This window comes from Myiozetetes cayanensis, unplaced genomic scaffold, assembly GCF_022539395.1.
Source record: "Myiozetetes cayanensis isolate MyiCay16 unplaced genomic scaffold, myiCay2020 scf14, whole genome shotgun sequence".
Taxonomy (NCBI): domain Eukaryota; kingdom Metazoa; phylum Chordata; class Aves; order Passeriformes; family Tyrannidae; genus Myiozetetes; species Myiozetetes cayanensis.
The window spans coordinates 3,751,733-3,774,457 of NW_026087048.1; the positions used below are offsets into that span (position 1 = coordinate 3,751,733).

General features: G+C 52.6%; 3 protein-coding genes across 4 annotated transcripts in view; 2 read left to right on the forward strand and 1 right to left on the reverse strand.

The window, feature by feature from the left end:
- Positions 1 to 7,645, reverse strand: part of ARID3B (AT-rich interaction domain 3B) — a 32,114-nt gene extending 24,469 nt beyond the window's left edge. The window contains exons 1-2 of one of the 2 annotated variants that reach the window (XM_050309076.1): positions 7,593 to 7,645; positions 4,058 to 4,734 (exon numbers count right to left, since the gene is read on the reverse strand). In XM_050309076.1, coding sequence (XP_050165033.1) covers positions 4,058 to 4,645 — 588 coding nt within the window. In that variant the 5' untranslated portion in view covers positions 4,646 to 4,734; positions 7,593 to 7,645. Of the gene's footprint in view, positions 1 to 4,057; positions 4,751 to 7,592 lie in introns of those variants that run through there. The other variant, XM_050309077.1, reaches the window with a different exon arrangement.
- Positions 7,646 to 7,819: 174 nt separating this feature from the next.
- On the forward strand, positions 7,820 to 10,354 carry LOC126636672 (actin, cytoplasmic type 5). The gene is made up of 2 exons (XM_050309100.1): positions 7,820 to 7,912; positions 8,869 to 10,354. Exon 2 carries the CDS (start codon positions 8,879 to 8,881, stop codon positions 10,007 to 10,009), a length of 1,131 nt encoding a protein of 376 aa, XP_050165057.1. The 5' UTR covers positions 7,820 to 7,912; positions 8,869 to 8,878; the 3' UTR covers positions 10,010 to 10,354.
- An 863-nt stretch (positions 10,355 to 11,217) lies between these two features.
- UBL7 (ubiquitin like 7) lies at positions 11,218 to 16,887 on the forward strand. Its single transcript, XM_050309099.1, has 11 exons — positions 11,218 to 11,485; positions 11,983 to 12,102; positions 12,674 to 12,756; positions 12,878 to 12,962; positions 13,607 to 13,664; positions 14,135 to 14,268; positions 14,820 to 14,869; positions 15,523 to 15,690; positions 15,870 to 15,992; positions 16,340 to 16,493; positions 16,695 to 16,887. Exons 1-10 carry the CDS (start codon positions 11,302 to 11,304, stop codon positions 16,475 to 16,477), a joined length of 1,143 nt encoding a protein of 380 aa, XP_050165056.1. The 5' UTR covers positions 11,218 to 11,301; the 3' UTR covers positions 16,478 to 16,493; positions 16,695 to 16,887.
- The last annotated feature ends 5,838 nt before the right edge of the window (positions 16,888 to 22,725 follow it).

Consider the following 22,725-nt stretch of genomic DNA (forward strand, 5'->3'; position numbering starts at 1 on the left):
GGAATCAACCCTTCCCAGCCTTACTAATAACAGAGCTCAATTCAACATCCACGAGCTTCAAAGACAGGCTTTGAAAACATTTTAGTGATTTCAGGAATGGCAGGGAGGATGGGGAAGGAAAGAAAAGGAATGGGCTGAAGTTAAACTGATTAACTGCCTTTTTTTATTAAGTTTCGCTCATGTGTTCCCATGACCTGGCAGCTGTGGCACCAACACAATTCTCTGCCAAACAGGAATCTGCTTCCTCATCCTTAAGGAAAAGCTGGACTCTTTGTGAATGACTCCTATTCACAAATACTCAGAGGAATCATCTAAAACCTGGGGTGGGAAGAGAAATTCTCACTGCTGCACTGAGAGTCACTGATTTACCCCAAAATGAGAAAAACACAAGTGCAAGAAAGCCACACATTCCAGCTCTTACCACCTCCTGTCTCCAGCATCAGTTTGAATTCCTATAAATTGGCACTGAAGGAGATGAGCTGCCACTATTCCTATAGATAAGTTTAGCACCTGAATAAATCCTAAAATGAAGCTCAGGATATAAATGAGCTCACTTTGCTGCCTCCAGATGCAGCACAGCCACTGCAATGTAACACACCTATGGAATTGTTTCTGGAGATGAAGACCTGGGGAAATTCTCTGAACCTAAACCACGAATTTCAAGAGAAGCAGCAACTGGCAATTTAAGAATTCAGATCTGTCCTTAGAGCAAAAGAGAAACTGAATATTTAATATTAGCTATGCATGAAGAATCTCCTCCCACTCCATCACAAAAGGAAAAATATCCAGTGACACACAAAGGGAGCTAAAAATCCAACCTTGAGTCAGGCCCTGGATATCTGAAATAACCACCAGGCAAAAAGCACAGTGTGAAATGCCACTTTTTTATTCCTGGGACCTTCCCCCTGCCTGGATTAACGAGTATCTCCTGAGCAATACCTCCACACACACCACTTGAGGCACATACTTAAGGTTATGGAATCCCAGCCACTCATTCCTGGACCCTGGAGCAAAAGCACGGTAATTATTTTAAGCTGACTTATCTTAATAAACACCGTGACCTTTGTAAAAGTTAGGTCAGGATTTTCAGGAGTGACTGGTGATTTCTGAGAATCTACTGTGAGACATCCCCAAAAACCAGACCACAGGCCACTCCCTGGAAGTCTGTTGGCTGCTTTATGGACACTTCCCTTGCTGCATGGAAGAAGGCGCAAGAAGTAACAGCCGATGCCTGGAAGCTTTGGCTTTATTTCTACATTCCATGCAGGAATGTGTGTGCTGTAGTGACAAAACTGCTCGTGCTGGTGCTGCACACCAGCCCCGGGTGGGAAGGGAGCCGGCAGCACCGAGCCAGTGGCTGTGCTCCTGCCTTTCCTACACGGCTCTTCCAGGAAACCAGAGGGATCGCCGAGTGTCGTGAGCACCCACGGGACGAGGACCCAACACCCAACCACCCACCAAAACGACATTTGCACCTGTGGAACTAAATCCTCGTTTTTCTTCAGACAGGCAGCCCCCAGCACCCTTTTCCAGTGCGGCGGTGGGAGCTGTGATGGATTTCAGGGGATTCCAGCAGGTCGGAGGAGCGAGGCTGAGCACACTCCCCCCTCAGCTATTCTTTCAGGACTGCAATTCCCCTGACAAGCACCTCCACTCCCTTGTTGTTCTGTGCTGACAAGATCCCCACCGCCCCTTGTGCCATAAGCTGAGCCAGCTCTTTTGTCTGCCGGCTTGTCCTACAATTATTTACTTGGCTGTCCCGGGGCCCAACACAAGTGGCTTCATTTTCCCGGTGGCTTCCATCTTTCTGCCATCTCCATGTCACAGCTGCTACAGGCAATCGTAGCCTTAAACTTCCAAGGGGCATTTTTCTCCAAGGTATGGCTTTCAGAAGAACGAGCCCCACTTGAAAGAAGAAATAAAGTGACTTTTCCCCACTTTTTCACAGGCACCAGCCATTATGCAAGCTGGGAATACTCCCAGAGCTGGGAGTAGGATTGGTGATTAGCCTCCAGCAAAAGTGAAGCTAGAAAAAAGACTAGTTCAGGAATCTTTTGGAAGCAAACTGGAGAACGCAGGCGCTTCTGTGTTTTATTCTAGGTTTGCTGCCCAACACAACCATTTTGGACAAAGGGCAAAGATAAAATCCAAGTATCTTTAAAATATGCCTTGGAAATTGAAAGTTTCAAGTGAGGCAGCGTGAGTGTTGAGCATTAAGTGGCCAGTCCACAGTTCCTCCACACAACTCTCCCCCTTTCCTGCCATGCCAGCCACCCTGCTTTATTCCCTGTGCATCCCCTGCTGCCCAGCTCTAAACTGGGATTCAGCAGTTCAGTTTTTCCTGCCTGGAATGCAGGCTCCGCTGGGGAGTGCAAACAAGTCGATGTGCAGTGTTTGCCCTGCCCAAGGGGAGTATTTCTGCACCAGCATCACCAATACTGGGCACTTCAACTGGCCTTGTGGGCACAACATCCAGCCTTAATCACATCATTCACCAGGACAACTATGGATCTAAGACACTCCATCTCCAGTGGCTGTGCCAGGAGACAATATCTGGGGATAACATGTGGACCTACCCACTCCCTGCCCTGTTTTCCCACCATCCAGAACTGCTGTAGCATGGCACACCCATGCTATTCCTTTATAATCTGCTCCTTAACTCGATGTCCATGAATTTCTCCAATTCCTTCCTTTCCTGTCTGCCTCCCCAGCAGTAAATCAGATTAACAGTAAGAGTTTTTCTTTTAAGTTTTTCCTGGTGCAGATTTGTGCACTTTAGCTCCCAGAATAAACTGGCCTGAAAGCAGACTAAGCTGCGATCTCCTCCCAAAATACTGGATTAGTGCAGGGTTGGGCCAAAGGACTGGAGCAGCATTAGTGCACACTATGCCAATTGTAGAATAGTGTTTTATTTCTCTTTTTTTTTTTTCTACTCCACATCAGCTAAGACCAGTTTTGGCTGGTCTTGTGGTCATTTGCCTTCCCAGGACCACCAGTAAGATCTGCAGGGCTCTCACAAGAGAAGCAAGAAGTACCAGCTGAGCAAGAAATAAAACCAACCACAGACTCATGCCAAGGTTATTTGGCTTTTTAAGAAAGTGATCCCTTAACACCCGAGCCCTGCCTCCCGTTCTCCACCCAGAGCCCTGAAAGAGGAAGTTTACACCACTCCCATCCAGTAAATTCTGAAGCAATGGCCCCTTGACCAACAAACCCACCTCATTTCCCTACGACAGCTTGAGCAACTCTCTTTTCTCAACCCAACCCCTCTTGTGAAGCAAACACAGAGAAAAACAGCAGCAAATAGCTGCCTGCTGCATCCCCTGCATGTTTTATAGCACCACCAGTACAAATGTCATTCACTGGCAACTCTGAGCAGAGTTCCTGCCACGTGCACTGCTGTAGGAACACCCAGCTGGTTTGTGGGAATAGCCAGGTAGGGAAGACCAGAGAAATACCATTGAAATAACCACTTACAACACAACAAATAATTCCATGATCCTCTGGCATTCATCTACAAGAAGTAGTAATTCTTCAGTCAAGCACAGAATTAACCTCCTACCAAGCAGCAGCAAGTTGGCTTCTTTCTGCCTTCCCACACAGGAGACATAAAGCAGGATCTGACTCCCAGGATCAGTGGCAGGACACTCTTCCCTGCCTGCCCACACTACCACCCAGAAATCCAAAGTTCCAGCATCCCAGAGGTCTGGCATGAAGGGGCTCTAGGTGTCAGATGAGAAATAACTCTAGATGCTGGCAGGCAAGTGCCTGCACCAAAAACGAATACACCATCAGGCTGTTCCATTTGGATTACCCACAAATCCCTCCCCACAAAGGTTCTCACAGACTGGGGGGTTCCTCTATCCCAGCTGGAGATCAGTAAAGCAAAGTTCTTGTGAAATCTCTTTATAAAAGAATAAACTTGGAAGAGCACACCAAGGAAGTGTTGCCCTCCAAAGCGCTTCTGACTGCTTGCAGCAGGACACTGGGCTAAAAAAACATCATCAGGTTGACTGAATAATTTTCATATTTAGGAGGAAGGAAGGTTAGCACTGACCTGTTTGAGCTGCTCGTCCAAGCGCCAGTTCGGGCGTCCCGCCGGGGACCCAGAATGCAGCTGCTTAGTAGTGTCTTTACCCTGTTCTTCTTTGCCCTGCTGCCCCCCCCGCTGGTGCCCTGGAGCTGGGAGAGGATTAGAGGTAGAGGCCACTCTTTGGTTGGGATGGGCAACTTTGGGAGCGCGAAAATACTTCAGAGCAGAGCAGCTTTCCTTCCCCGGCACGTCAGCGCCATCCAGCTCGCCGCCTTCCAAACCGCCTTCTTCCTCCTCCTCCTCCTCGTCATCGTCCTCTTCCTCCTCCTCCTCCTCTTCCTCCTCCTCGTCGGGCTCGGAATTCATGCTGCTCTGGTCGAAAGCGCGGGCGGCTCCCGGCGGAGGTGGGGCTCTGGCCAGGGATGCGCCGGGCGATGCCGGCGGAGCGCGGCCGGACGCGGCCAGGACAGCGCGCTGCACCGCCAGCTGCTGCGGGAACGGCACCTGCGCCTCCCGCAGCTGCCGCTCCCGCCGCTCCCGCGGATCCATCTGCACGGCCGGCTGCTGCTGCTGCTGCTTCTGCAGCTGCTCCACCACAGCTTCCAGCTTCATCCCGCAGTTCGCATGGCTGGGAAGAGAGGGGGGCGGCTCCGGCTTTATCCGGCAGGGTTCAAGCCCCGACCTTGGGAGACGGGTAGAATCTGAGAGAGAGAGACAAATATTTGTCCGTATGAATATAAAATGCTTTCATCTTTTCCCCAGGAAGAGGATAAATAGAGTGCAAAGCCAGTGCTCTTTCCTGTGCAGGAGACCGTGAAACAATCAGCTCCATGTTTAACAGCCTCGGGCTCCAACTTGCATTCAATTTTCAGACTGTTTAATTGTATTTTCGAGCCGAACACATTTGCTGGGACCTCACCCTCCTATACCCCAAAGACACTATCTGACATGCCTTTGTCCGTGGGCCCGGCCAAAATCCTTCCATGCTTCCTAAATAATTTCTTTTGAAAGGTTAGGTGTGGAGTTTGGTGCTCCTGAAATGCTACCTTAAAAGGAGATAGCCAGGATGATACGCTTTGATCGTATTTATATTAAAAACCAGGCAGGAATCTGTTGCACGCCATTATTGCTAAATTATTCTATGCTTTCACTACATTACATAATCCTTGACACTTCATACTTTCTTTATATCTTTCTTTTAAAAATTAAATATGTTTAAGCATAATTTTTCCCAAGGAGATGGAGACGAGCAAAGACAACCGAGCACCAAGCAACTGCTGCCTCTGGATTCTGGAGTTTCAAGGCCCGTCCATGTCCTCCCTTCAATTTTCCCAGCCTGAGAGCCCAAGAGCTTTCCCAGCTGAGCCATTTTGACCTGCTGAGCCAGCACTTGAGCAAAGACCAACAGAACAGACCACAGCTGGAAACACAGCTCTGGATAAATCCTGGAAAGACAACTGCGCCGTTAATCCCCGACCGTTAAAATGACCGTGTGTATTTTGGACTTTGTGTCACCAACAGGCCCTGCTGACAAAGACTGCTCTCCTCGGAGTGAAAAGATGATTAAACAGATCCCACTTGCTGCCCTTCAAGGTTCATTGATATCAAAATACAGCCAGCTTGGAGAAACAAAGGAAAAGCCAACTACAAACAAGCTCCAATCTCCTGCCACCTCCCACTGCCCTGTTTACAGCCAGCACGGGGCTACTCAAGCCACACACTGAAAGAAAGAGATTATTTTGCTAAAAAAATGTTTCAAAGCAGGCACAATTTTGCTCTAAAGCAACTAATAATCTACCAGACATCAGTTTCCAAAGTGAAAGACAACTTCCAGCATCCCTAGATGGTCAGATGGCATCTCTCGTACTAAGTGCTGAGCGCCCAACTCATTTTTCTCCCTCTCTCTCTCTTCCCTAAATAATCACGCCAAATTCATTTTTCCCTCTGCAAACCCTTCACTAGGCAACAACGAAAATTAAAAGCCTGGCCGGTGCAGTTGCATTTTTACCTGGCGTGGCTTCAGCTTGCAAGTGCAACACCATCAGGTGGATTAGTATGTCAGGAGCAATACCCTGCACTACCTGGCAGCTGGGAAGAGCCTGGGACTCCCCGGGAAGGCACAACCCACCATCTGTCCCGGCTCCACACACGAGCTGGCGTGGGTGTTACCACAGCCACCAGAAAGCAGCCCAGGAACCCCCAGCCCACACCCTGGTGGGTGTTGTGGCACCCGAGGTGTCGCCCGCCCTGCCCGGGGGACACTCGGCAGGGCAGGCACACAGGGACACCGGGAGCACCTCAGGGACCTGGAGGGTAATAAATGACCTGAGACTCGCAGAGCAAACACACCTCGGGGGCAGCGGCAACACCCAGGAATGCGGCGCCCGCGTTTCCTGGAGCTCAGGTGCGAGAGCGGGGCAGGGCACGGCGGGGCTGGTCCTGGGCTGCATCACAGCCTGGCACGATCACAGAATCAGCCAGGCTGGAAAAGACCTCCGAGGTTATCCAGTCCAACCCCTGATCCAGCCCCGCCGTGATTTCCAGCCCATGGCACTGATGCCACGTCCAGTCTGTCCTTAAACACCTCCAGGGACGGGGAATCCACCCCCTCCCTGGGCAGCCCATTCCAATGCTGAGCACTCTCTCTGTAAAGAATTTCTTCCTGATATCCAACCTAAACCTGCCCTGGCAGAGCTTGAGACCGAGCCCTCTTGTCCTACTGCTGCTTCCTGGGAGAAGAGACCAACCCTCACCTGGCTACAACCTCCTGTCAGGGAGGTGTAGAGAGAGTGATGAGATCTCCCCTGAGCCTCCTCCAGGCTCGAGAGGGGTGGATTTGGGGTACAGCAAATAAGTCCTCGGCAAGTATCACTGTTGTGCTGGACAGGCAGCAGGTCTGCAGCCAGTTTTACCTCAAGAAGAGGGTGGTCTGCTCAGGGAACACAGTTAAACCATAATTTCAGGACAGAGTTTGAGGTGACAACCCGGAATTAGGGCTAAAACCACTACACCATTCCAGGTTTTAAGAGCCTGAGCATGGATATTCCCTTCCTTCTCGAGTCTCTCCCTTAACTATGGTGTCTTCCATTTGCTTTCCGTGTCCCCTCCCTCAGTTCTTGTGCCTCTTCTCCCTTGTTTTTCGTGCTCCCCCTCACTTTCTGTGCCTCCCCCCGCCAGGGTAGGGCGAGGACTCGCTTCAGCCACCCAGGGCTTTTAAACCCCTTGGGAGAGCCCTTCAATTAAACAGCCCCTCGGTTTCAATTTTTTAACGAGCCCTTCAATTAAACAGCCCCCTCGATTTCAATTTTTAACCGGCTCAGTTAACAAACCAGGAAAAAAAAAAAAGGAAAGAGCTTTTTTTCCGAGCGGGAACCGCCGGAAAGAGTTAAAGCCGGAGCCGGGCAGCACCCACACCTCCGGGGGCTGGTAAACAACTCAACCAAAGACCCACCCCGTGCCGGCGGGGACCCGAACCCGCCGCTCGGCGCCCTCAGGGAGGAACGCGGTGGCCATGCCACGACCCACTGGCCCCGCAAGCTCCCACCCTTCACCGCCTTACCTCCCGTGGCGGGTCCCGCCGGTCCCTGCGCGGCCGCCTCGGCTCCTCCTCCCCTGCCCTCCCTCCTTCCCTCCCTCCCTCCCTTCCTCTTTCCTTCCCTCTCTCCCTCCCTCCTTCCCTCCCGCCCCTTCCTCGCCCGCCCCGCTTCCGGGAGCGGCGGAAGCGGCGCCGGGGACGGCACGGGGAGCCAATGAAACGGCGCGGCCGCCGGGGCGGCTTCCGGTTCCGGCGGGTATAAAAGCGCGCGCACGGCGCGGCCGCGAGGCAGTCGCTGAGGAGGCGGCGCGGGGCGGAGCGCGGAGCTGAGGGAGAGCCACAGGGTGAGCGCGGCCCCGGGAGCCCCATCAGCCCCGTCTCCGGGCGGGCACTCCCTATGATCTGTTTAGACTCTCGACGAGTTTACTCCCATATCTGTTTCGGCTCTTAGGGAGGGCTAGGGGTCCCCCCTGCGTCTGTTTGGGCTTTCGGAGGGGGATGAAGGATCGCTTGGGGGGTCCCCGCGTGTCTCTTGAGGCCCTCAGGGTGGGCGTGGGTTCCCCCACTGGGTCCGTCATAAAGGGTAGGGGTCGCCATGTGCGTTCGGGCCCTGAGGGTGGGGTTAGCCCTCTCCGTGTCTGCTCGGGCCGGGTTAGGGGTCCCTTGCTTCTGCCCCGGCCCTCGGGGGGTCGAGGTCGCCTGGTGGGGTCCTTGGAGGGCTCAGTGTTTGTTTTGAGCCCTCGAAGAAGGGATTTTGGGGTCGCCCTGCTTCTCTTTGGGCCCTCGAGAGGGGTTTTTGGGGTGTGGGGCCTGGGAGGAAAGGGGGGGATGGGCTTTATGTTGAGGTGTTTTTGCTTCCTCAGGTCTGTGGTAAAGGTGTGTGAGGAGGTGTGTTTGGGGGTCCCTGGGAAAAGCACGGGAATCACAGAATCCTGTGATGGTTTGGGTGGGAAGGGACCTCAAAGCTGATCCCGTTCTGACTCCTTGCCGTGGGTAGGGACACCTTCCACTAGACCTGTGCTTGTCTTCTCAGACATGTATGTATCTATGTGTATTTTGAGGGAAGAAATAGATAAAATAGGCATCTTCCTACATTGCTCCACAGACCCCTCAGAGCTTAATTTACAAGACACCTCCATATTGCCCCTCGCATCAGAGAGGGGCTCCTTCAGCGCTGCTCTTGGGGCTCCCTGATGTATTAAACCCCTTCAGCACCTGGGGACACATCAGGGCTCTGTGCTGTCCCTGCTCTGTTCCCCCTGGGGAGCAGCTGACAGCTCCCTGTCCTTCCTGCCTGCAGGCTGGTTGGGATGGCGGACGAGGAGATCGCTGCCCTCGTGGTGGACAACGGCTCGGGCATGTGCAAGGCGGGGTTCGCGGGGGACGACGCGCCCCGCGCCGTGTTCCCCTCCATCGTGGGGCGGCCCCGGCACCAGGGCGTCATGGTAGGCATGGGGCAGAAGGACAGCTACGTGGGGGACGAGGCGCAGAGCAAGAGGGGCATCCTCACGCTCAAGTACCCCATCGAGCACGGCATCGTCACCAACTGGGACGACATGGAGAAGATCTGGCACCACACCTTCTACAACGAGCTGCGCGTGGCCCCCGAGGAGCACCCGGTGCTGCTCACCGAGGCCCCCCTCAACCCCAAGGCCAACCGGGAGAAGATGACCCAGATCATGTTTGAGACCTTCAACACCCCGGCCATGTACGTGGCCATCCAGGCCGTGCTGTCCCTCTACGCCTCCGGCCGCACCACCGGCATCGTGATGGACTCCGGGGACGGCGTCACCCACACGGTGCCCATCTACGAGGGCTACGCGCTGCCCCACGCCATCCTGCGCCTCGACCTGGCCGGCCGCGACCTCACCGACTACCTCATGAAGATCCTGACGGAGCGGGGCTACAGCTTCACCACCACGGCCGAGCGGGAGATCGTGCGGGACATCAAGGAGAAGCTCTGCTACGTGGCGCTGGACTTCGAGCAGGAGATGGCCACGGCCGCCTCCTCCTCCTCGCTGGAGAAGAGCTACGAGCTGCCCGACGGGCAGGTCATCACCATCGGCAACGAGCGCTTCCGCTGCCCCGAGTCCATCTTCCAGCCCTCCTTCCTGGGCATGGAGTCCTGCGGCATCCACGAGACCACCTTCAACTCCATCATGAAGTGCGACGTGGACATCCGGAAGGACCTGTACGCCAACACCGTGCTGTCCGGGGGCACCACCATGTACCCCGGCATCGCCGACCGCATGCAGAAGGAGATCACGGCGCTGGCCCCCAGCACCATGAAGATCAAGATCATCGCCCCGCCGGAGCGCAAGTATTCCGTGTGGATCGGCGGCTCCATCCTGGCCTCCCTCTCCACCTTCCAGCAGATGTGGATCAGCAAGCAGGAGTACGACGAGTCCGGCCCCTCCATCGTCCATCGCAAGTGCTTCTAGAGGGGCTGCTGGCAGCCACCCCGGGCTGTCCCTGCCGGGATGACCTCCTCCTTCCACGTTGGACCAGAATTGTCCCACTGTTCCTTATCCCACATTTTAACTAACTTGTTGAGGTACCAATTAGTGATGTGCATTTTAATGGCCCATTAGGCTGTAGTTTTTCCTGTGGCTTCTGCTCCTCTTCCTCGTGGCTCTCTGGGGCTTGGAAGCAGGTAGAGGGTTGTTCACTTTCCCTGTGTAATGCGGATAGGATGACACTAAACTTAGTTTTGTCACCTTTAGGTTTGTCACCTTTAGGTTCCTTTGTAGGAAAACAAATAAAGTTCCAAGGTTTAAACACTAGAAGAGCTGATTTTGCTTTATTTCAGGGTGGGTTCTCTATCCCCTTGAATTATTATGTGATAGATTTGGGACTCAAACCTGGCCTGTAGCTAAAACTTACCCAAATTTTGTTTTCTAAATTCTCTTTAAATCCTGTCACAGCCCCTGGTGCTGCTCGGACCATTTTAAGAGCTGTTAGGGAGGAAAGCGTGCCTGGAATGTGGCTCTTGCAGCCTGGCTGGACTTTCATGGTAACTCGGCTTTTTTTAGAACACAAACAGCTCTTCTTGTCAGAAAAAGTTGGAGCCTTGGCAGAGGATTTGGTGGCTGAAGCAGTGGCCTCTCCTTTTTTGGGAGAGGGTGAGGAGATGGGGCAGCAGATAGTGCCGAAGAGCGCTCAGCCCGGGGACGCCGGTCCCTGCCGCGATCGGGGGCTATCTGCAGGAGCTCCTCATCCACGCTGGAGGGATGGCAAGCGCTTAATTAATGAGGTGTGGTTAATTAAAGGTGAGCGCGCCGCCGGCCGCCCTCCCATTGGCTCGTCACGGCCACGCCAGCCAATCAGCAGCGTCTCCACCGGGGGGCGTTGCCGCGTACTCTGTGGGACTCCATTTCCCAGCGCGCACCGCGCGGCCTGCGGGCAGTTCCGGTTCTGGTACGCGGGGCTGCGGTAGCGCGGGGCTGAGGGGAGGGGGCACGGCCGGGGCCGAGCGGGGTGAGGGGACACGGGACACGGCCGGGACCCCTGAGCGCCTGAGGGGGGCCGGGTCTGGGGCTGGCACTGCTGGGACCCTTCCTGAGGGCAGGCGGGCTCTGGGGACGTCGCGGGGGGCGGGGGTGGAGGCTGGCGAGGCTAATCGCTGAGGGGTTTGGTGGGTGATGGTGGGTGGGTCTCACCGGGGCCCACCTTCCCCCGTTCCAGAGCTGTGCGGGTCCCCGTCCGGCTTGGCCGCGCTCGGGGAGAGGCTGCCATGTCCCTGCCCGAGTGGCACATCGCCGTGAAGCTGGCGGAGCAGCCGCTGGCTCCCAAATCCATCCTGCACCTCCCGGAGACGGAGCTGGGCGAGTGCCCGCTGGGCGGCTGCAGCATCTCCCACCTCAAGCAGCTCATCACCGGGAAGCTGCAGGAATCCATCCCGGACCCCGAGCTCATCGGTGGGTGCCCCGCCTGGATCCTGTCACGGTCCTGCCGCTTGAGGACACCCTTTTCCCGTCTTCGCCGCGGCTGGGACACAACATCCTGCTGGTGCTGGTGGTGGGAGGGTTCGGCACAGCCGGATAACGCGGGGTGAGGGTTCAGAGCTCTGCTGTACACACAAGATCTGATACCATGTGGTTTGGGTAGAATATTCCCTATTTTCTTGGGTTCGCAGAGCTCCAGTAGTATCAGTGCCCTCGTTAAGGAGTCTTTGGGCTTCCAAACACCTCTGTGCCCTTGTGAGATCTCTCATGAGAGCTGTGAGAGAGGTTGGCTCTTCTAGGGGAGGTGGCAAAGTCCCCTTCTGTGTATGAACTCCACGATTTCCTCCCTGAACCTCAGCTCCACAGCTTCCCTGTGTTGTTCCCTGGGCAGAGATATCCCTCAGAGCTCTAAGTCACACTTTCTGAGGGGGCCACAGAAGTTCATCTTTAGGTGTTTCTCCCCCCACTAGACCTGATCTACTGTGGCCGGAAGCTGAGGGATGACCAGACCCTGGATTTTTATGGCATCCAGTCCGGCTCCACCGTCCATGTCCTGCGCAAGTCCTGGCCTGAGCCTGATCAGAAACCAGGTGAGGAGCAGGCAGTGGGGGTTTATCTCTCAGATCTCCTTGAGGTATGTTCTTAAGGGACTGAGGAACAGCTTCTCTTGATTTGTTCCTGAAGTTTCCAGGCGGAATTAATCCATTTGTTTGGGAGCTCCCCGCCTCTAACAGCAGCAAATGGGTGTTAATTTTCTTGCTGACGGAAGAGTTCAGGAATGAGCTGTGCAGCCTGAATGTTAGGGTGTTGCAAGAGAATCTGGAGCAAACCTCCTGGTTCTTCAGCAACAGGGATGAGCAGGCTTGTGTGTGCTCCTGCTCTACCTGACTGTAGAGTAAACTGGGATGGTTTAGACTTGTTGTTTCTTTAATACAGCTCCTTTGGTACATGTAGGAGGATATTTCTATATATTTTTGTTACCTGACAGTGCAGTAAGTTGTTACTCTGTGTAACTTTGGCAAGACACGGACTGAACGCAAGGATATTAAAGAATCCCCACTGCTGTTGCATCATGGAAGTCCCAGTGGGATGTAAAACTGTTAAAGTTTAAAGCTGACAGAGGGAGGTCTGTGTTTTGTTCTGTTCTTTACCCTTCCTCAGAGCCTGTGGATAAGGTGGCAGCAGTCCGGGAATTCCGTGTTCTGCACACTGCTCTGCACAGCAGCCCTGCCTACAGAGATGCTGTGAGTGGGGCTTCCTCCTGGGCTTTTGGGGTGATTTTTGGCTCTCCCATCCCTCTGAGGAGAAGCCCACGGTGGAGCCAGGTTGGGTGATGCTGCTGGTCTGCTCTGGTTTCCCTGGCAGGTCTTCAAAATGCTGGGAAACAAGGAGTCACTGGATCAGATCATTGTAGCCACTCCTGGCCTCAGCAGCGACCCTGTTGCTTTGGGTGAGTCTAAATGTGATCCAGAGGATCTGAGGAAAGCCAAATAAAGGTTTAATTCCTGACAGGGGGAAGGGAGAGAGAAAGCCAAGTCTGGGTATAATTCCTGATAGGGGGGAGGAAGTATTGCCCTTGTCTCAGAAAACCAACCTTTTTTTTTTATCCCTTTGTGGACCATAAAAGTCAGTGACCGCTTAGGTGTCAGAGTTGTGCTCCACTGGGAATGTTTGGGCATGGGTGTTGGCTTCAGAAGGGTTAGGGAACAGTGGGGATGAATGCTTTCTCCTTGCTGCAAAGTGTTACCAAAATGTCCATTAAATTTAACTTGCTTGTTCTGGCCCGGGATGATGCTAGTCTGAGGCATGTAGAATTTGGGATGCAGTCACAGCCTGGCGGGAGTGAGCTGGGGGCCAGATTGGATCCTTCCCTTAAGATGGAGCATCCATGAGATCTGCTGGGAAGGCCCCATCCCTTGGTTGTGTGGCTGTAGTCAAAGGTCTCTCCAGGAAGACGTGAAAGGCTTGAGAGAGAACAATAATAAGAGTATTTATGTTTGCTTGTGACTCAGTTCCTGTAAAACAAAATGGCTTTTGTTTGACTGACTCCTGTTCCTTGTATCCTGTCCCATCATGTTTCCTGGTCCTTTCCAGGAGTCCTGCAGGATAAGGATCTCTTTTCAGTGTTTGCAGACCCCAACATGCTGGACACGTAAGTTCATGTAAGCTGGGGCAGTGACTCAGCAGTGCTTTTGTCTCACTGTGCGTCAACTGCTTCTCTCTGGGGCTGGACAGAGGGCTCTGTTCCTGCCTGCCGGTATGGATGCACCAGGATTCAGGCCAGGACACTTCTCCCTCAGCAGCAGGAAAGAGAGATATACCACTTGGATTAAACCAAAGGATAGTTAGTGGGAGCCAGGGCCATCACTGTCTCCAGATCATGAGTTCAGATCTGGATCTGGTTGCTCACACCAGAGTTGCTCCCATGAGAGTACGTGGGAGATGTGAACCATGGAAAGTTCAACATGGGATCAAGAAGAAGACTCAGATGCCTGGAGGTGTTTGTTCTGGATACCAGTGGTGTTGGTGCAGCCAGTGGACATGGCTATGCCCTCAGCTTTGAAGGGCTGATTTCTTAGTTTCCCTGTGTACATGATTCATTCTTCCCTTGCTTTTCTCCAGGCTGATCCCAGCTCACCCTGCCCTTGTGAATGCCATTGTCCTTGTCCTGCACTCAGTGGCTGGCAGCACCCCGCTCCCAGCCCCGGAGACATCCTCCCGAGCCATGTCCTCTGGCTCCTACCGGGACATGCCAGGTACGTTCAGCCACACAGGTGCTGGGGAGCCTGCAGGAATGATGTGCTGCAGAATTTGCAGGCCACTGTAAAATCATGGAATCACAGGCTGGTTTGGGTTGGAAGGGAAATTAAAGGTGATCGAGTTCCACCCCCTACTGTGGGCAGGGATACCTCCCCACTAGACCAGGTTGTTCGAGCCCCATCCAACCTGGCATTGAACACTTCCAGGGATGGGCAGTCCCCATCTGTGCTGTACTGACATAGTCACCCCCAGGCTGGAAGGACAAGAGGTTTGGGTTCCTGAGCTGGAAATACTTACTGTGGTTTGATAGATTTTGTACTGGGTGAGACCCACCGGAGGCATTTTGTCCTTGGGGCTTCTTCCAGCCCTGTGTGTGTGCTCAGTGTTGACTGTGGCCTCTGCAGTGCCCAGAGAATGGGCCTGACTTGTCTCCCACTGCACATGAACTTCTTGGTGCTGAGGTCTCTGTCCTAACTTAGTGGGATTCTCACCTGGTACCTAATTCCTACCAGTCTTCTACATCCATTTATTCTCCTTCCTGGTGCAGGTGGCTTTCTCTTTGAAGGTCTCTCTGATGATGAAGATGACTTCCACCAGGTAAGCAGTCAGTTTAGGTGGAACACCTGTTTTGGCCTTTGGGCTTAGCTTGTAGCCCTGAGACTCCAAAGCTTTTCTCTTCCTGTCTGATGAACAGCATGAGCTGCTCTGGCTCCTGAGGGTATTGTGGAGACAAACATATTGATTGTGGTGTGCTTGGATGCTGTTCAGGAGAGGATTTTCTTGAGTGCTGAACACACAACATAAGAATAGAACAGCACATGTCCTCAGAGGAAACACCTTCATAGCCAAATGGATGCAGGGATAGTTGTGTTTGGATGAGAATCATGGGAATGTTGCTCCCTGCCCTTCTGCAGTCTTCCTCTCCAAAGGACAAAGTGTTTTGTAATAGAAACTGGATATTTAGGCCAAAGAAGTGCCTTTCCAGGGCGAATTGTTTTGTTACAGGTTAATAACACTCTGGGTTTAGTCTGGTGAATGACATATTAAAAGGCTTACAGCCAGTTTCCATAGCTGAGTTTGTGGAAAAAAGCACATCCCACCCTGTCATGTTTGTTTTTAAAAAGTCCCACACTTGTGAGGTTTGAGTATTTTTGGAAAGGGATCTGTGGGAATGCGCAGGTGAGCCAGGTTTTACTGGGGCACAAACAACAACAATCTGAGGTGTGTTTTGGTTTTTCCTCTCCATGCAGAGCACGAGGTCCACACCGTCCAGCAGCACTTCTGGCTCCCGCCCGGCCTCCCTGGGCTACACGGGGGCTGCGGGACCGCGGCCCATCACCCAGAGCGAGCTGGCGACGGCGCTGGCGCTGGCCAGCACCCCGGAGAGCAGCTCCCACACACCCACCCCTGGCACCCAGGTAACAACAGCCACAAGCCTGGCTCAGGTCTGGGGCACCTGGCTTCTTTGTTTCCTCAGGACTGAGTGCTCTTCCATGTGAGGCTGAGGATGGAGGGGTGGTGCAGGCATTGCTCTGTGCTGGCTCTGGTTCCTTCTAAGTGTTCTCCTGATGTGGGTGTACAACTTATTTCCTCCTAGGGTCATTCCTCTGGGACATCCCCGATGTCATCCAGTGTCCAGTCAGGAACACCCATCACCAACGACCTGTTCAGCCAGGCCTTACAACATGCCCTGCAGGCCTCAGGGCAGCCCAGCCTGCAGGTCAGTGTCACAGCCTCTTCTTTCAGGAGCCCGTGGAGTCCCTTATCCCACTGCTGCAGTGTGGAGGTGGTTCTTCCAGCACCCTCCTGTGGCAGGACATTAAGCTGGAGGGGGTGTGACAGACCACTGTAAAAGTACTGGTTGGAACTGAGGTGGTGGGATAGTGGATTTGGGGATTTTGCAGGAAGAACTCGAGCTTTCAGGATCTGTTTGCACACTTAGCACTGTGGTTGTGAGCTAGAGGAGGAGGGATAATGCAGCATGGAAGAGTGGGCTGTGGAGAAGACTTTTTTTTTCCTGTTTGGACTCTCACACCCACCTTAACTGCTTTTCTTTCCTGTGTGTAGAGCCAGTGGCAGCCACAGCTCCAGCAGCTGCGAGACATGGGAATACACGATGATGAACTAAGTCTCCGAGCCCTGCAGGCCACTGGTGGGGACATTCAGGCTGCCCTGGAGCTCATCTTTGCTGGTGGGGCTCCCTAAATTTTTGGCTGGACTGGTGAGTTGCCCTGAGGCAGCCGTGACATTCGTGAGTCTGGGGCTTGGCCCTCATTCTTCGCACTGGGGTTCCTCTCTCCAGCATGGAGCAGCTGGAGTGGCTGCCCCTTTCCTTGCTCTCCTATTTGGGAGCACTGAGCATGCTGAGGGCAGCTCCTCCAGCTTCAGATACTCTCTCCAACCTCCTCCTTCTGGCTGCCAGGGACAAGACTTTAGGACTCTGTCCAGCATGGAGAAAGGAAGAAGTGGCTTTGTGTTGGAGAGACGTGACCCCTTCAGTTCTGCAATCTTTGGTCTGTCTACGTGTTCTCCTGCCTGTTGTTTCATTCCTGCCCACCTGATATGCCTCAGTCCACCTTTCTGTGCTCCCTCTATTAAATGGGCTGTATTCCCTTGCCTGTTGTCTGGGTTGTGATCTGTTCTGGGTTGTGTTCCAGATCTCTGGGGTGACGTGCTCATGGCGTGAAGGGATCTGGAGGAAAAGCTTTGCCTTTGTAGGAGGCTCTTGTTTCAGCAGAGGGCACTCCCATGCAAGCTGACAAGGATGAGGGTCCAGGAGTTCATGGCCACCACGAAGTGACAGTAACAAAAGAATGACAAGCACAAGGGTTGAGGCCATTGCCAGAGTGAGAGGTGGAGAAATGCCACCGATACAGCCCAGTCTGGCTGCAACCAGTGTTTGCCAAAGTGCCTTCTAATCCTGGGGCCATGAGGTGCCCAGGACCTGGGATGGAAAACCAATTAAATCTATTTGCCTGTAATTACAATCAGTGGGAGCTGAGAGAAGCCAGGCACGGGGAGCTGGGCCTGGCATCAGTCTGACTGTACCATTGAGATTAACGAGGCATGAAAATGGGAGCGGGTTTGCCTGAAATGCCACCGTGCATGTTAAGAGCAGAAAATACTCTCCTGCTTTACCTTCAGGCTGCTGTGCTCCCCTCTAATTCCTCTCCGAGCTCTCTGATCCTTGCTGATACCATCTCAGCTATCACCCAGCAAATGTGGGATTGTTCTCTCCAGGGTAGCCCTTGACTGATAGGCTTTAATCCTGTCTAGAGGATTAAGACTCTTGGGAGGGAGGGACTGTTTTTATGTTTCAGTATGTAGGAGATAAGATGTGATGGACATGAATGGCTTTCCTGACTATACACCCTTCCAGGTTCCTGCCCTCAGTATGAACTCTGGAAGCCCAGTCTAAATGATGGCTGGGATTTTACGTGTAAGAAAACTGATTAATCCCTTCCCTTCGCTCCTGGCTTTGCTGGGGGAGGAAACAGCATATGCACAGCATCCTCCCACCCTTCCCTACTGGGGAGACAAGCCCTGCTGTCAACCCCCAATCCTCCCGGGATAACTGCGGATTAGCCGTATCACAGATGCTCCTGCCCAAAGCTGAAAAGCACTTGCAGGCTCTCCTGGATCTGCTCTGTGAGACCAGAGCGACCAGTTCGTTTTCCTGTACTGTGTCAATTCTCAGGGTTATTGGTGTCCCAAAATGGTATTTTTTTTTCCTGTCCTGACCTCACTCCTAAGATTTGATCTGTTTGTGGATCCTCATTTGATATCAAGTAGTTTTTTTCTGGCTATTTCTGCTCCCCCATGTCCCCAGATAACTGAGAACTGCCTGGATATTTGGGATGGAAACAACTTTTTCCTGATTTCTTTCACAAATGGCATTACTTGGCTTGGAGCAGCAGCAGCTCAAACACATTCCCTGCCTGAACTGGCTGTATCAGAGGAGAACTTGGCAGCGCTGCCACTCACGACGCGACTGCTGCGTGCGCTTCGCTTCCCTCGCCTCGCCTGCCTTCGGCTGCCTGGAATAGACGTGCTCAGCAACCAGGCAAATTTAGAGCTGCAGGGATGGGAAGAGAGGCTCTGCCTGGCACCTGCAAGGCTGCTGATGGAGGGGGAGGAAGGGGGAACATTGCTGCAGGAGCTCTTGTAGGAGGGTGGAAGCTCGAAGCAACTTAGAAGTGACTGCAGCGGCCAGGTGAGCGCTGGCTCCTCACCTGCTCCAGCGGCTGAGGGGCTCTTGCCTCCAACTGGGAGATAGAAGGGATGCTTACAGGGCTTTGCAAGGGCATGGAGTGGTAGGACAAGGGAGGATGGCTTTAAACTGAAGGTTTAGATTGGGTATTAGGGAGGAATTCTTCCCTGTGAGGGTGGTGAGGCCCTGGCACAGGTTGCTCAGGGAAGCTGTGGCTGCCCCATCCCTGGAAGTGTTCAGAGCCAGGTCAGATGGGGCTTGGAGCAACCTGTTCTCGTAAAAGGCATCCCTGCCCATAGCAGGGGTTGGAATGAGATAAACTAAATCGTCACTGGCTGACAGATTTGCTCTTTGGGAGCAAACTGCAATGTGCTGTCTCCCACCTGCCCAGTCCTTGTGGTCCATCCTTGGTGCTGCTGCCCTGACATGTTCCCCTCCTCCTGCCCCACCCTTGGTTTTTCCTCCCATGTTTGGATTAAAGATGCACCTGTTTTGGTTGGATCTCAGTTTATCTGTGTCCTGCCTGCGTGCTCAACCTTCACCCCTGATCCATTTGCCAGCCAAGCTTCTGTGCCTGACGCCTCACCGGGAGCAGACTGGGAAGTGCTTGGCTAACCCTGGGAAAATGTGGAGGTCAGGCCACAGTTCCTCAACGTAAGCAGGGACCTCCTGTTTCTGACATCAAAGAGAAACTTTTGTTTCAGTTCCCTCTTTGCGTGTAGAGGAGCTGACAAGGGAAGCTGTAGCAGTGGGTGTTTACAGCAGGGATGGGAGCAGCTGTTTTCCCTCCTGTGTTTTCCATAATCTTGTTACTCATTCTCATAGCTTGACCATCACTGTGGACACCTGGAGGGGGTGTTAGCTTGGATGGGATCTGGGCTCTGCACCATATGTGCCCTGCTTTTTTTACTTTGGCCAACTTGAGGGCTGTTTCACTTTGCCTCCTTCATTTTGAGCTGACCGTCTCCGTGAGGAGCAAAACAGTGCTGGAAGGGGGTTAATTTTCCAGCAAAAGGGTGAAATGGAGATGGAGAGGAATCTGCTGGATGGCTTTTGCAGTACCTCAAACTCTGTGACTGCCCACCTCCCTCTTCCTCTGCTTTCACAATGATGCTGGAGCCCTTCCCATGTGGGAAGTGAACCCAACTGACAGGATCTATCCCGGGAGCAGACGTTGGTGTTTGAGGCATTCATTGTTTCTGTGCAGACACGGATCTCCAATGTGGGTGTGCTTGGGTGGCTTGTTGCATCAGATCAGAAGTTGCCTTCAGCCCTGATTTCTGACTTCCTGTGACTTGTGTTGGACAGATTTCCATGGAATAATGTTTCTCCCTTGCTCCCCCAGCCAGACAGAAGCTCCTAGTGTTCCCTGCCAGAGAAACTGTATTTTCCCCATCACATTATGGGGCTACACACCTTGGCCCCTCAGGGACATTAATCTTCTCTGGCACATTGATTCAGAATATTAGTGAAGGCGACTTTCTCCAGTGCTCCAGAATTTGCTTGGGCAGCCTGGCAGGATACATCCAGCAGGAACAGCAGCAGGAATTAGTCTGGCAGAGTCTTTGCCTATCAGCTTGCTTTCTTTGCAGAGGGCTCGGCGGTTTCCTGGCCGCTCCCAGCTTTGTCCTTGTAGGAAATGACAATACACAAGATAACTTACAGTTTTCCTTCTTTTTCCAGTTTTGTGCTGGTTCAGTGAGCTAAAGGGTGTCACCAAGTGGGACAGGCTAGTGGCAGGGCCGAAGGAGGAGGGGACAGCAGGACTTGGTGGTATTTCCTTGAAAATAATGACATCTTGGTCTTACTCTTTCTCAGGGAAACTTTAGAGGAAGGAGGAAAGTTTTCCTGATGCTGGGACAGCTGATCAGAAATGAGGTGAGAGCCCAAAGATAGGGCAGGGGACACAGTGCAGCTTCCCAGCAGCCTTTGTCCTGAGGGATTTGGTCCCTTTCTTAGCATGAATCAACGTTTTCCTTCAGAAGTGACAAAAAGGGAGGTCTGATTTTAGTCATCAAAGCATCCTTTTAAGGATGCAGATTTGAGAGTCCACGTGATGTTAACTGGAGAACAGCACAATAATCCTGTGTGGTTTTAAAAGCATCTGACTCTGTTTTAACTTGGGGAAAGCAGAAATGGACTGAAAATGTCACACTGTTGAGAATATTTCTATTTCCTTCTATATTTATAATATTCTAATATTTATAAACACTGTGACTTATAAATAATCCTTTGATTTATAGTATCACATGTAGTTCTAGTCCTGCGTCACAAAGATGAGTTTTAAGAGTATGGCAAGCAAAAGGAAAGTTCAGAGGGAAGAAGATAAACATCCCCTGCTCCATCCTTTGAAGTCTAAGACAATGGTGGAGCCACTGGCTTTGAACATGAAGCTTCCTGGCTCTGGTCCTCTTGAACTGAGCCTGAAAATTAAAAACAAACCAAGAAAACCCAACCCAATGCTTGCAAGGTGAGACCAGGTGATTCTGGAGAGCAACCTGGTCAGGTGGGAGGTGTCCCTGCCCATGGCAGGGGGTTGGAACAAGGTGGGCTTTAAGGTCTTTCCAACCCAAACCAACCTGGAATTCTGTGATTTCTGGCCATGCAGTGTTCCTGGCTGAATTCTGGGTGTTCCAGGCTGCCAGCACACAGAATGGTTGGCCCAAAATCCCTTTGAGAGGTGGTTGGGGTTTTTTTCCCCCCTACCACTGAAATAAATACCTTGCTGATTTAAGAGCACGGTCTGCTTGTTCAGCAGGGATGAATTAGTTGAGGTGTTGAGTTTGAGAGCTGTGGAGTTCCAGCCCAGGAGCCATAAAAGCATCAGATGGGTTGTGTAGGATCAGAGCCAGAGTTCCCTGTCTTCCTGTAATGACCAAGAACAGATGCTGCAGAAGAACTTAACAGGATGAACAGAGAAAATCTGTCTCTAATAGATTTTCCAGCATCCGGTTGTCTGAGGTGTAGGGATTTTCAGACCTAGATGTGGGGTGTTAACTATTAACAGACCCCCCCTCATGACCCTTTTCTTTAAACACAGATAAACTGGTAGGCTCTGTGCCACCCTGCATCCAGGAGTCCTGTGGAGTGGCCACAGGTTCCAAGTCTGTTCAGCAGCTGGAAGCAGAAGGTGACATGCAGACTGTGGCACAGGTAACTTCTGGGACACTGGTCCAAGTAAAGCTCTGAGGTTTAATTTTTGGGTGCCTGGGACTCCTGTGGCCACTGAGGCAGCAAGAGCTGACAAGGACAGCTGGGGAGCTGGGCAGTCGGGTAGAAAATTGTCTTTTAATCTGACTGGAGCAGAAGGAGCTGCTGATGAGAGCAGAACTCTGTGATCCCCCAGCAGTGCTCGGCCTGCTGCCCTGACATCCTGCAGAGCACACTCCAAACTGTTTACCTCTGTGCTAATGGGTTTGTTTGCCCTGTTCCAGGGAAGGGAAGGAGTGCTGACTGTCCTGGCTGGGCAGGATTCCTTTCTGAGGTTTAGCTCCCTGTCATTAAATACTTTGATCCCAAAGGATTCTCAGTTACACATGATTTAATCATCCCATCCTGCCAGCTGGCGTCTGGTCATGTGAGTTCATGTCCATTTATTCCACCTCCACCTCATTTTTTTTTATTCCTGTTTTCCTCCCCTCCCAAAAGTCTGTGACCTCATTGCTTATGGCTTCCTGCAATCGCTTTTCCCAAATGAGGTGTGTGGGAGCAAACTGGACCCATAATAACCGGGAAGCAGGTGACAGGCATGGAGCCTGCACGAGGAAGGGCAGATAGGAGACAGGAAGAAAGAGGAGCTCTTCCCTGCCCAGCCCTGTAGAAAAATAAGTCAAAGGGTCCAGGACATGGTGAGATCCTTCACTGTTCCCACTCTCCTGCTGGAGGAGATGGAGAGCTTCCCATGTCTGAAGGACAGAGAAACCAGTGAGTCTGGTACTGAGCCTTCGTGTCACCAGGCAGGCTCTGAGTTACTGCAGGCACTTCCCCTCTGCGTCATTTGGCCCAGGGTTGGCTCACAGGGGCCAAAATGTGAAGGAGGAGCAGGAGATAGATCCCTTCTTCCATGTCTCTCCCTTCCTGGTGAGACAGATATTGCTGCTGGAAGTACCTGAATGCTACAAGGTCAACTTAATATATTTAAAGGAGTTTCCTTTCCTGAGCAGCCTCCACTTAATTTTATGTGTCTGGTTGGCTTGTAAAGGACTCTGGCATTTTTTCCAGCAGCAGTTGGAAGTGGCTTCTT

Bases quoted from the DNA above. Each gene is read 5' to 3' on its own strand.
- LOC126636672 (XM_050309100.1), top strand. From the start codon at position 8,879: ATGGCGGACGAGGAGATCGCTGCCCTCGTGGTGGACAACGGCTCGGGC.
- UBL7 (XM_050309099.1), top strand. From the start codon at position 11,302: ATGTCCCTGCCCGAGTGGCACATCGCCGTGAAGCTGGCGGAGCAGCCG. The intron at 12,963-13,606 runs GTGAGTCTAAAT...GGTCCTTTCCAG, and splicing joins CAGCGACCCTGTTGCTTTGG to GAGTCCTGCAGGATAAGGAT. The intron at 14,870-15,522 runs GTAAGCAGTCAG...CTCTCCATGCAG, and splicing joins ATGAAGATGACTTCCACCAG to AGCACGAGGTCCACACCGTC.